Source organism: Sciurus carolinensis, chromosome 4, assembly GCF_902686445.1.
Source record: "Sciurus carolinensis chromosome 4, mSciCar1.2, whole genome shotgun sequence".
Classification (NCBI taxonomy): Eukaryota; Metazoa; Chordata; class Mammalia; order Rodentia; family Sciuridae; genus Sciurus; species Sciurus carolinensis.
This window is the reverse complement of record NC_062216.1, coordinates 19,152,589-19,166,804: the sequence shown is the minus strand read 5'-3', so window position 1 is coordinate 19,166,804 and position 14,216 is coordinate 19,152,589. Positions and strand designations below refer to the sequence as shown.

Genomic DNA, 14,216 nt, shown 5'->3' with positions numbered 1-14,216 from the left:
ATAGGTGTCCTAGCCTTTGTGCCTCCAGGGGAGAAGACGGGGACATAATATTATCACCAAGGGAAACATATTTTCCGAGAAACAATATTGCTGCAAAATAAATGAATCTGAAAGGGGCCTGTGGATACGCTTCAGTTCCCAAGTCACTGTCATTTGGCTGAAAGCTTGGCATAAATATTGCCTAACAGATAACAATAAAACTATATGCTCCATATGTATCTAAAGACATTCTAGTTTATTTTTAGTGAGATTTCTGAAGTATTCTCCTGATGAGGGAACTGCAACTGGAAGGGATGCCCAGGGACACATGATGAGGACTAAAGCTGACTAGCTAGCAGCCTGGCTAGCAGCTCACTGGACATTTCCCTCTTAGATTCTATAGGTTTCCATTACCTGGAGTCAAGGGGAACACCCAGAGGTTGAACACTCCAGTGAAGTTGGAAAGATCTTAGTGGTAGGCAGCTCTGCTCTTAATCTGCAGCTCAGTCAGTCAAAGACCTGTAGCATTCAGATCACCCAGAAAACAGCAGTAAGAGCTCTTCACACTTATGTAGCAGTTTTGAGGCATCAATCCCTATTAATTTAAGATCCACTAAGAACCATAAGAGTAGATACCATGTTTACTTCCACTTTTAAGTGATGTATCAGTTGGCCTTTACTGTATTAAAAAAAACGAATGAATAAATAAAAATCTGAAACTTAGTGACTTAAAACCCCAAGCATTTACTTCACTCCCAATTCTGCAAGTCAGTTAGAGTTTGCAGAGAGCTGAGGCATCAGCCAGTAGCTACAGAGGCAACTGACCCGGATGACAGGCACTGCTAGCCATGTGTGTGTGTGTGTGTGTGTGTGTGTGTGTGTATGTGTGTGTGTGTGTGTTTTATCCTCTAGCATGCTGGCACGTGGCAGTTACAGTGTTTAAAAAGGCAGCAGGAGAGTAAAACCACCATATGCAAACATTTTAAAATTTCTGATTTTATCATGTTTGCTACTGTCATGGCAAAGATTAGAGTCAAAATGGAACTCGATATCAAAGGTACAGGGAAGCCTGTGCCAATTGGGGGCTATTACTGCAACAAGCGACCAAGGATGAAGAAACTAAGACCAAAGAAAATAACAGATAACGGGTCCAATACATTAAGGAAATAGTCACCTATTTAGGGTAGATAAAAACATAACCACTAAAGTAGCTGATTTTCAGGAAGAAAATCCATACCTTTCAGGAGTAAATCTGGATTTGTCCATGAAAAAAAAAAACTTTAAAAAGTCATTAACCACATTATTAGGATTTGACTGCAAAGATACTGAATAAAAGTCTGAATCATTTTGGGATTTGGGTATTTCTTAGCCAAAAAGGAGGGGGTTTAGCCAGGATGGTGGAGGACACCTGTAATCTCATAGACTGGGGAGGCTGAGACAGGAGGATCACAACTTCAAGACCAGTTTCAGCAACTTAGAACCTGTGTCAAAATAAAAATTAAAAAGGGGCTGTGAATGTAGCTTAGTGGCAGAATGCCCTGGGTTTAACCCCAGTACAAAAAAAAAAAAAAAAAAAAAAAAAAAGGAGGGCATTTCTGGAGTGAAGTTGAAAATATAGTGACTATAAAGGAGACGAGAGAGCCCACTGTTTGCAGTGGTCCTGTTTATAGACAGTGCTTCAGTCTCAGGTTCCTGAAGGAGAAATAAATAGCTCCAGTTCACGTTTCCTGATCCAATACCAATAGACAATAGAAGGTAAATGTGTTTGTTTTTTTTTTCTGTGAGAAAAATTAATTTCTAAATTTTACTTTCTCAAACATTTTTACCTTTGCTTTCAAACTCTTGGACACTCTAGTTTCTCCCACTGGCTTGTTAAAAAAATCTTGCCCAGAATCAGACTTCTAAGAGTCTAGAACAAGCTGTGATATCCATCTGTTTTTCTTTGTCCACAATGCTTTCACTTTGCTCTTTAAATATACATTTCCTTAAAAATTGTGTACTGATTTCTGTCACTTTGGCAGCACTACACTTCCAGGCAAAGTAATGTAGCATTTTGATTCCTCTAATTTGTGAAGTCTTCAACATCATATTGAAGGGTAAATCTGCAGACCATCTTAAGCCTTTCCTGGAAAAGCTATTAGCATGTTGATTGCTTTGGGGTGGTGTGCTAATAAGATGTTGCAGCCCTCAAGTACCACATCACATATATCCAATTGTTAAAAGGAAACCTGGAAGAATTTATTTTAATAATCATGTACTGAGACTAAGATGCTGTTTCTTGGAGAATTAGCATGATGATATGGAATGCAAATGAACCAATTAAATTTATTATGAGAGACAAGAAAAAGATTCTTATTTCTTTGGAAAATAATGATAGACAAAATATTTTCTCCTCCAATTTCTGTCCCATTAGTGTTTCCCATTAATACCTGGGAAGATAGAGATGAAAAGAGAGTTTATTCCCAACACTACAGAAACTCACAGAATTCCAACCACAAAAGCAGGAATAGAAATGAATCCTTGTGCTTCAGAGAAATTTTGTATGATTTCTTTCACAGAAAACAAAAATCTTGCCCACTTAGTCAAAGGCAAAAGAAACAACAGACTATCTCAAAGAATATGGTCATTTGGATACTAAGTGTGTACTCAAATTGTTTTTGTATGTGGGTAAGGAGATGCTCACCACTCTAAACTCAGTCCAAGGGATTAGTGTAAGCTTTGACTTCCCAAGAACAGATTAATGAAGGATGTGTTGAGCAGAGGAAACTGATTCAGAGTTACCACGTGAAAGAAAGTGGAGGAATCACACTAAGTTTCCCAGTAGAGGCAGAAAAAATGACAGCTGATAACTCCTGGCCTAAACTACTGGTAAATTACGGATTTGGGTCACTAGTTCTAGAAGGAGAGGTAGGGCATGAGGAGAGTTTTTCTGAGATTGTCTACCAACAAAAGCAGAGATTAACTGACAAGAGAAGCTGTAAAATCTTCATTCATCCTTAAAATATCTACTGAGCAAGGCACAATGGAAAACAAAGACCAATCAGCCAAATTCTGTATTTGTCAAGATTATAGGATGGCAAGGTTAAAACAGTTACAATAGAAAGTGAATTCATGCCACAAGTAGAGAATAACTTGGAACTGGGACACTGGGAAAGCTCATTTCCAGCTAGGAATTACTTCTGAGTTGGGTTTTGTGGGGCAGGAGACATATAGAAGTCAGGAAGCAAAACCCAGAGAAAAGAAATATCATGGAGAAAAGCTCAGAAGTGGAAGATCTCCAGGCATTTATGAGGAACAGCTGGTAGTCTGATTTAGCAAACAGAAGGGAAAGTTGGACATAATCCATGGGGATTTCCCTAAAAATGGGAGATAAAGCACACTTCATCTCCTGTCTGTAGCTAAAAGCTTTCTAAACACAGAAACTACTGCTTAAAATAATAGCTCATAGCAAAAATCCTTCTAAATTTGGAGAACTCCAAAATATCTTACTTGTATACTGAATCCTCCCTGCAAGTTACCTAATAAGAGGCTTCAGTGATGATTGTCTTTTTTACGACAGGGATTTTCACCCTGAGCTCTATTGACATTTTGGACTGAATAATGCTTTTGTTGGGGGCACAGGGTGGAAAGGGTGCTATACTATGCATTGTGGGGCGTTTCAGTTCATGGCCTCTATTTACTAAGAATCAGGAGCATCCCACCCCAACTCCAGGCATGACAATCAACAATGTCCCTTGACATTCCCACATGTCCCTAGGGGACAAAATTATCTGTGATTGAAAACCTGTAGTTGACACTGAGTTAGCATACCCAATAATGGTTCCTCTTATGCAGATGGCGAGAACTAAGAAAGAAGCTAAAGAGAAGCTAAAAATGCCCTTCTGCATTCCAAATGCAAGGACTCTACATGGAGAGGAATTCATCTCTTTTTATTTTTAACTACATTTTGATACCACTATATTCCTCAGGATTCAGTAAGAACAGCCCTAAGATCCAGTCATCTCTAAATGTGTGCTGCCATTTATCTATGAACATTAAAATTATCCCATATACTTATTTGTCAAAATTCCTCCTAAAATCACATACAAAGGCTTTGACTTAAAGAATTTTAAATAAAAATAGCAAGTTAACTGCTATTTCTATGTAATATGCAAACCAAATTTCGATATCATAGGTTATTAGATCAAGATCATTGGGTCATGGTCTCAGCATTAGCATTGAATAGCAAAAGAGAGAAGGCAGAATTGAAATAGATGGCCTCTAAAGGTCTTGAGCTTTGAATTTTTAGTTCATTTCTTTTGCTGGAATACCAAAAAAAGAAAAAAAAATTAAGAATTGAGCAATGTCTATTTCTCAACCTGGTAGTCTAAAAAAAAAAAATCTGTTTCTTCGTAAAGAAGTTGAACTTTTGAAATGTACGACAATAAGCAATTGCTACAAAAATAAATAAATATATGTAGGAATATGTTTCAAGTACAGCTTATATGGTCCATTCCCACCCACATCCCGAGTGGGCAGGGAGTTGGTACCCATGGGAGGGATGGGCTGGCTGTGAAATAAACACTATGAAAGTAATTTGTCAAGAAATGAAGACAAAAAGGAAAGAATTACATATTTTCAGAGCAGGGGCATGATGGATTAAGCCAAGGAAAGAGGTCTGATTTCTAACAATGAAAAAAATAGCCTGCACTTGCTTTATTTATAGCAGTACAGACCAAAAGGAATCAATAGGGATTTCCTTTGGGGGCAACAGGATGAGAGTGGAGATAAACAGGTTGCTTGTGCCTGGCAGGTTATGCCCATCTCCAGGGGCTACGTTTGAACTTGGAGCTGTGAGCTAGGTCAGGGTGCCAGCATGGCGTGGGTTTTCTAAAACCAGGGAATTTTACCCAGGCGTTCCTTAAGAGTGGCTTCCTGTCTTAATGGGTGGAACAAATGTGCACAGTTCACAAACAGGTCCCAATAGTTCATTATGAAAAATGCGGTGAAATATTTAGATGAGAAATTGATGCTACCAAATAGGGCACAATTCAGAAAGTCTGTAATAAGCAAATTGGGAAATTTATGAATAAATGCAAACTATCTGTACACTCCAGTTTTTTAAATTTCCTACATGTTTTTCCATCCCTAAATGAAAACTTTTCTGCAGGGTATTAGAACATATGATACACTACCATTATCATCACTAGATAAGACCAAGTGCTGTCACTCAACACATGTTGGTTGCAAATACATCAGTATAAAGAAATCCAACCCAGGTAGCAGACCTCCAGTGTGAAAATCACTATCCTGAGAATCAAAGACTAGTTGTGGGACAATGGAAACAGTAAGTGACCAACAAAATACTGCCAAATATCTAGATCATCCATTTTTGTACTCTCAAGTTTCTAAAATTGAAAGTTCTATTGTTGGGTGGGGTTTTTTTTTGCCTATTTGTTTTCTAAAAATAGCATCTTCTGTTAAATAAATATATTGATAATTGATCTCTGATCCTTTCAAAAGTTCAATGCCATTATACCAGTTTTCCAAGGTGTGACTCAAGTAGGAAAAGATACGAAAGCTCCTATATCTGTCCTAATTTTATATTCAGAATAATTCCATTTTACTTTGAAGTAGCATTTAATCAGTTAACGTTCATAGAATTTCTATGCACACAACTTGAAATATTTGGAGAAGTGTTTGCTGCTCCTGAACCTCAATGGCAGAAATTTGCTTTATGTGCCAACTTCAGAGGCTGACCTAGACTGTGGTGTTAGGGACCATGACGTTATGATAGCAGTTATAGGAAGATAACAGTGTTGCCACTAATTACCATATGAATTTATGTTTGCCAGCCTCAAAAAAGAGACTGCACCCTTCTCTCCCTGGGGTGGGTTCTGTACAGGAAAGAGGGCAGATGGAACAGCATAGACCTGTGTTAGAAAATGGCATGTTTGGGAAATCGCTACACAGATAGGACTTTAGGTAAAGTTTACTAAAAAAGGCTTTGGATGACAGAAATCAGACTTCTGAACACAAGTATAAAATGGAGATATTTGATCATAACATTTGTTCCAGGGCTATAGCAAATTTTACACACAATAAGTTCTCTTGGGCATAGTTTTGGGGTGTTTTGTTTCCAAAAATATAAATACATTAATTACAATTTCCAAATACTTAAATGGTGAAAAACTCATCTCACTTTGAGATTTCACTGTCTGACCTAGACAGACTTGAATTCATGGAACCTCAGTGATACACATTCTTTTTATATCAGACTATATTTTAGAATAATGTTAGATTTGTAGAAAGATGTTTGGTAAAATACACTAATAAAACTATCTGGGCCTAGTTGTTTCTGCTTTGAGGTTACCAATTGTTGATTTTGATTTCTTTGATATAGACTTCTTATTACCCATATTCTACTTGTGTGAGCTTTGACAAATGATATTTTCAAGTATTATTTCCACTGGGATCAAGAATATGTTCAGGATGCTGACACCATGAATTGGTTAAATCATAAGGAAGTCCTTGCCAATCAGAAGTTAGAGAAAAAAATTTATCTTTGCTGCCCATGAAGGTTCTAATAAATTCTTTTGCATATATTTGATCCATTTTAAAAATTAAGTTTCAGATTTGATTACTGAAAGAAGCATAGAAACTCATTTTAGGTCAACAGTGCCAAACAGAGCAACAAATTAATGAAACATCAACAGTAGTGAGAGATTTTTCTTGTTGGTAACATAACTCTTTTTAAATTCAGAGAGCATTTCTTCCAAAATTTCAAAGGAAGACTTAGAGGCAAAGGTTTTAAAAAGAAAAGGAAAAAACTGTTTACTTGCAAAGGTTGAAGGAGTCAAAACTTCAAAAAGACTGTTTTGCCAAATTACAACAGGTATTTAAAAGAAAATATGGAAAAGCAGAAAAAGTGAAAATTTAAAAATATGACAAAGTTACCGGTTATTAAGTTCACATTAGTTTTTTCACAGTGGAAAAACAAAATCTTACCACATGACTATCATGTCTAGAAAAGTCTGACAATATTGGCAGAATTAGCTTTGTAAAAGGCAACAACATTGTCTTTGCGGCGGGGTCTGAGCATACAAGAAATGTTCCATGTTTTATTATTTTGGGGACCAGAAATTGACAGGGCACCCTGTTACTTCTAGTTAATATTAGGTGATAAAGTGCTTCATTATGATAGACTAAAGCTACTGTCCGTCCACTCTGCCTTCAGAAGCATACAGCAAGTGTCACTATTACAAAATATAAATAGATTTAGAATTCCATTCTCTTTTGTAAAAATGTAGAAGCACAGACTCACCGTGGTTTCTACCCATTTCTACAGTCCTCCTCTACAGATCCACATTTGACTACTTTTAACATACAGCAAATATGTCCCCTATACCATCCTCGTGTTGGTAAGATCAAGAGGTGGACTTTGGACCATCACATATTTAACACTTACTATGAATGGTCAACATACTCAATGTTGTAGTTACACTCCTATGGAATAATTTTTTAAAAACTGTTTGTGAAACATTACTGAGGGAAATTAGAAGAAAATACAGATATGTAGGATTTTTTTCCCTCTTTTTGGTACTAGGAACAAACCCAGTGGCACTTGACCACTCAGTTACATCCCCAGCCCTTTGTTTTTAGTTTTTGATACAGGGTGTCACTAAATTGCTGAGGCTGGTTTCAAACTTGTGATCCTGCTGCTTCAATCTCCTGAGCTTCTGGGATTACATATGTGCACCACCATATCCAAGAAATGGTATTCTTAGTGACGAAATATAAAAAATTTATGAAACAAGTGACTAAAACCTTAAGTCTTTTGCATGTCTGTCCTCAGAAATTCTGTCTCTCTAGTGAGAAGGATATGGCAGGCTTTTGTCTCATAGGGAAAGCAGATAGAGAGATTAGTCTGCAGAAGTCTACACATATGCCCATTATTTCACATTCTTAAAAAATTTTAAACTCTGATCCTTGCAGTGTATTCATGATCCTTCCTTGAAGATTTAGCTATAAGGAATTAATGTCAAAGTTCCCATATCTAACACACAGTATCTGGTAATTAAAGCAGATACTTGATGCAAGAGGTCACTGCTAAAACAGGTGAGAAAATTTCCTCATATGCAGTTTTAGCCATATATTTAGAATATTTGAAAGCAGGTAAGCCAATTCAGGTTATAAATCTTAGTAGTTAACATTATCTCTCTTCCCATAAGTAGGTATGGTCTTCTGAAGGGGCCATAGGAAAAAATACTCAAGTGCATTAATGACAACTTGGTGATAACTTTCTCTTTTTATTTTAAAGGTGTCCTCGAATGGCCATTTTGGACAAAACTGGTGGTGGTGGCCATTGGCTTCACAGGAGGTCTTGTCTTCATGTATGTACAGTGTAAAGTCTATGTCCAATTGTGGCGCAGGCTGAAGGCCTACAACCGTGTGATCTTTGTGCAAAATTGCCCAGACACTGCCAATAAGCTGGAAAAGAACTTTTCGTGTAACGTAAACACAGACACCAAGGAGGCTGTGGTCGTGCCTGTATCACAAACGGGTACAAATTCACTGCCATCTGCAGAGAGCGGTCCTCCAGAAGTCATACCAGTTTGATGGAACCAGATGACAGTTTCTTCTCGGAAGACCGTCTTTCTAGCCTCAGCCACTACAATTGACTTAAGTGATCCTGCATTACTCCCTTTATCGTCTCCTTTCTCCTACTGACTGTTTCCTTACTTTGCTCAAAAAGGACAGGAGGAAAAAACATCAGATGAGCAGGATCCCTGGAAGTGACCCTGACGTTTGATATGGAAATGTGAAGATGGCTAGAGAATGACTTCTAAGACAATACAGAACTGCTGGTTCAGGAATGCTTTTAGTCAATGACAAATTAAATGGACACATGATACTCTTTGCAGTAGCAGGGGAAAAGTTCAAGAATAGAGACTTGACTTGTAACATGTATTTCTTCTAAGGGTCTTGTAATGTTAGCTATCTCATCTGGATAAACACATTTGGTTTGAAGCCTGAAATTGTCTGCATTATTCCTGCCACACTGGAAGCAAACTTGGAGGATGCACATTTTGATATTCTTTGATAGCTGACAGCTTTTTATGGCAGTAGTGGAGTTTGGTTATTTTGACAGATGCATGTTTTAAAAATGGATGCAATACACACTTGAAGATAGTAATACTTGGAATTATGTTTAAATCATGAACAAAAGATTTTCAAAAGATTATTGGGTTAAATTAGCTCTTTTAAATGCCCACAGAAGTTGAAATCAACCATCAGGTCCTATATTTTATCTGGCCCCTCTAATACAGTGTGTCCAATAGAAATATGACATGAACTACAAATGTAATCCACAAATACAAATTTTAAAAATCCTAGTAGCCCCTTTAGAAAAATTAAAATAGGTGAAATTAATTTTTATAATTTAACACCATGTTATTTTAACATGTCATCATGGTAAAACATTATCAAAACAGCTTACATTTCTTTAAAATCAAGTCTTCAAAATCCAGTATGTATTTTACAACGCACCTTGGTCTGAATTAACTAAGTTGGATAGCACGGACCTAATTAGACTAAGGTTCTACTTCACTTAATATTTGAATATTTCAAAATAGATTCTTAATTTATTACTTTATTTTCAAGTTTCATTAAAGGGTTATGATTTCACAAAGCATTAAATTAATCATATTAAGTGTCCTACTTTGAAGAATTAGATGAAATTGCCATTTCTCTAAGGGTAAGAAAACAAAATTTAAAAAAGAAAATAAAAAAAATCTGCCTTTAGTGAAATTGTGAAATTCTGTTAGCTACAATGAAGCAACTATAGGGAAATAAAAATTAAGTATTTCTGTTATTAAATGAAAAGTGTTTTTCTTAATACACATGAGGTGTCAACTTGACTGATAGTTACGAACAAGAATCTAGACCCTATTTTTGTAAGCTGACAGTATATTCCTTGACAGTTCAGAAGCAAAAATATTCAACAGATTCTATGGTAAGTAATAAATTGAGTTGTTTAGGTTTGACAGTTGATTATTGCATACTTTAAATACTCATATAAAACTGAAATGTGAATGATATTGCAGAGAGCTAGATTAATAATTATAAACATAGCTGCCTGTCAAAGAAAGATGGCCTACATAAAAAAGCAATTTTTATTAGCTGTCATATTTGTTATTGTCAAAGGCAGAGATGGCCATAAGAACCAAAGCATGGGTATCACATTGCACAAATCTGGGTATTATCACATCGATGCACTTTGTAATTATCAGTGTGCTTGTTCTTCACAGATTATCAAAGGAAAACAAAATAACCTTTTAAAAAAAAGAAAGACAGTATGGATATTAGTAGTGGCTGATACTGAGAGCAAATAGCCCCATTCCTAGAAATAAAGAAAAGGTAAACAATGTTGATTTTGTGTGTGTGTGTGTGTGTGTGTGTGTGTGTGTGTGTGTGGCATGTGTGTATTCATGTATATATGCGAGAAAAACGTTAAGGTATTCAGTCAGGAAACAAGAGGTTTAAAATTCATCTTTCTTAAAACTTGTAGGGGATGGAGTAAGGCCCAGGGAAAACAAAGTGGAGGTAACTAAACTGGACCAAAACTAGAGCACAAATAAGGACTTTGGTGGCATTAAAAAAGAATCTTAAAGAAACTAAACTTTGTATTAACTTCCCTTTAAAGATTGAAGATAAATATACTTAAAAATAACAACGCTTGGGTGATTTAATCATGGCACCACACCAAAGGAATTAACTGATTGCATTTTCCTGCTAATTTGCCTAATCCACTTCTCTGTGGTTTCGTAAGGGCAATATGGTGCCTGCAAATATTTCACAGGAGAAAAGCTCATCACCAGCAAACAAAGAAATATTGATTCCTCTTTTGTTTGCTCTAAAAGGAAAAGTATTATTTACCTTAATTACTAGGGAAAATACTATTTTAAATTCAAGGGAGATAAGTGCATAGCTTATTTCACAGTGGGAGATGATTGGCTAAAATAAAACCTTACTTATCAAGGGCTACATTTAACACTAAGAAACATTTCTAAACTAAAAAGCTAAGCTTTGCTGTATTAGTGATAAAAGATAACATGGTTTTAAAACTATGCCTAAATTCTCAAAATTAACTTTCATAGGTTTTGATTTTATTGAAATGAGAAAATAATAAAACTCCCTTACAGGATAAAAGTCAACATTTATTCTTCTGACCTTTCAAAACCCTAAACTGAATTTCATTTTAAAAAATCCATTGCACAAAAGTTTCATTAAAAAGCTTTCCTGCAATGGATGTTTATGGTTCACATGATTTGAAATAACTACATGCACTTAAAACCTAATGTTGATTCATTTACATTTCATATGGCAATGGGACCTCTGTCCTTTCATCACAGCAAAGTTTTGGCTTTGTGGCAGTGCTTTTTGGTAGACTGATTTCTCTCTCAAAAAGGAAAACTGCGTGATGGAATGACAATTTTTTGAGGCATGTTTACCTGCTCATGTAAGCAACAAAATGGAACTGAAACAAAGGATGGAAATTAAAGAATGAACCTACAACTGTTTAAAACTCTGACTTTTTATAATTCTGACCTGAATCTGTGGTATTGCCAAAACCGTGAACTCTAGACATTGACACTGTTAATGTTTTAGCACCTTCACTGTATAGGATTAGAGATTAAAGCAGTAAAGAAATGAAATTCCAATTTTTAAAAAGTGAAGTTCAAAATGCGATTAAAATTTTTTTAAAGAATTAAAATGTAAGTGATCCCAAGGATGTGGGACAGCAATGTAGAAATCGAAGGAGTCTTTCTCAAAATGCCCCAGCATTAAATCTCTCTCAGAGCTGCTGTTACATGTGATTATGGTCCTAGGGAGATGGCCTTGGTTGTACTTTTTGTTTTACAAAGGTTCTTTAGTACCCTTAAAAACATCTATTCTTTGGCTGGAAAAATTAGCTCATTAGCTCAATGACATCATTAAGAGAAATTATAAGGGTCATGGTCATGAGGCAGGAAGGTTTTCCCATCTGCCAGATTTAATACCTTTCCTTGCCTTGCCAATGAATTTTTTCGAACAAAGTAGAGGTCTTAAAACTTACTATCATTATTATCATAGTTATTGTATAATAACTGTAAGGATTACACTTAATTAAGAAAGATGAAAACCTTTTTTCTTTCCTCAAATCAGCCCAATGGTGCTATTTTACATATCAATAGTTGAAAGGAAGTACTGTTATTTTGGGCTGCAGTGTTTCCTCCACATCTAAAGAAAGCCCACCCTGAAATTGGATATTGCATTGAAACAAAGAAGAAAAATTATTTTAACTGTGTGCAATTTTTGAGATTGGGCATTTGTACCTTTTTTAGTTTTACCTAATTCTCTTTCATTAACAATATACTGTTTGTGAATAATGTGTGCTAAGACAAACTAAGGAAAAGAAAATAATGATCTGTGAAAGACTTTGTATATTAAACAAGTGATCCAAATCTTGGTTGTAGCTTCTATGCTTTTTCCTAACATACTGGGATCTCTACAGAGTTCTATTTCCAACATTCAAAACCCTTTAATTCTCAAGATTTTACAATGGTCTTGGTTTTTAGGCAGGGTCTAGATATAATCACTTCACGACAAATTATACTGACACACCTTAGATGTTGTAGGAAAAGAATAAAAAGTGAATCAACCAATAAAAATGTAGTCTTTCAAAATGTTTTTTAAAAAGTCTAAGAAATATCACAATGTAATCTACAGGATTTTCTCATGAATAAGATTTGGATAAAAGATGATAACAGCATTTTTCTATTCAGAGATATCTGAGTGAACTCAGATCATTTTATGGATAAGAACAGTAAGCCAAAGACACTGGGATCTACTCCTCATGTTGGGAGAGTTGGTAACAGCAAAGAAAATGTCCCTTTCTAAAGCCTCAACTTTGAAGCCTGAATTCAGGGTAAGCAACCAGCCTGGCCTAATGTGTCTACAGGTCTTTTTATTTGAGTAGAACTCATACTTCTGCCCAAACTGGATATTTGAATTTATGGGCTTCCCCCACCACCCAGAATTAAAGCAGACACACCCAAATCACTGATCACTGTTATTGTGGTTCAACTAATGATCCTAACCTGTGTGATGGCACAGGGATTTCCAAGGCATAGCAAGGGTGTGAGGGTAGAGACACTTGAGCCAGGGAGATAACCTTTAGGTTCAGACCCGAAGGATGAGAAAAACAGTGTTACTGTCGGCCTTAAAAAGACTCAGGAGAATGGCAATGCAGGCAAAGGGGACAAATACTCAAGTCCTAAGTGGGAAGTGTTAAGCAAGGCTGACAGATTCAGCCAGTAAGGAAACAGTACTTCATTAGAAAGTTTAATTACAAAACTGTAAAAGATGGACAAAGGTACCATCTCTCCATACTTGTCTCACAGGAAGACACAAACAGAAAAGCAGATGACATCATAAGGAAGCCTAAGGGGTAGGACATCCCGTTTCTGAGCTGCTGGTTCCACAGTACAGTTAAGTAGTTTTACAGCCCACAGCTGTACCCCAACGGGGCTTGAGATGGAAAGTCTTGAACTTCAATAGAACCCATAAGGTGATGGCAAACTCTATCCTCGAGTCCCAGGAAGATTATAGGGCATTCTTCCAAGGCGCAAGTCATCTGTGACAAAGCCTTGCCTAAATGGAGTAAGTGGATACCTGTGAAGTCATTCGGGTGCAGGGATGATAGCAGGAAGGCCGGTTAGAAAGTCACTGCATGTATTACAGTAAGTCAAGACAGTCAGACATGAGCCAATTTGATTTTCATTTTGGAAATGGAATCAATACTTGCTAATTAAATCAGATCACAGGAGGACATAACAGAATGGTAAGAATCAAGGAAGACTTCTGGCTTTAGAATTTTTTCAGGAAGATTTCTGGCTTTAGAATTAAAGGAGAAAAAAATAATTGAAGTGACAGTAGAGCAAAAAGGGCCTACCCAATTTCCTAGCCCTGAAGCATAGGTGACATAAGAACAGGAAAAGCTTCTATCAGAGGTGAACAGGGTTCTAAAGGGACATGTACGTCAGTCAAGCAAGGAAGTGACTAGAATGTTAGGAAAAGAGCAAAGATGTCAGTTAGCAGGTCTGAACTTCTAAGTTCATAAAACTAAATCCACGGAAGACCAGGAGTCAGCAAACAATGACACACAAGTCAATTCGGCCTATGAAATTGTTCATGAACTAGAATGGATTTTACAT

The 14,216-nt window shown here is 36.4% G+C and overlaps 1 protein-coding gene across 3 annotated transcripts in view; it reads left to right on the top strand.

The window, feature by feature from the left end:
- Window positions 1-12,458, top strand: part of Marchf1 (membrane associated ring-CH-type finger 1) — a 761,820-nt gene extending 749,362 nt beyond the window's left edge. For all 3 annotated transcript variants that reach the window (XM_047551412.1, XM_047551411.1, XM_047551413.1), the window contains one exon: window positions 8,279-12,458. In XM_047551412.1, coding sequence (XP_047407368.1) covers window positions 8,279-8,577 — 299 coding nt within the window. In that variant the 3' untranslated portion in view covers window positions 8,578-12,458. The remainder of the gene's footprint in view (window positions 1-8,278) is intronic.
- Window positions 12,459-14,216: the final 1,758 nt, after the last annotated feature.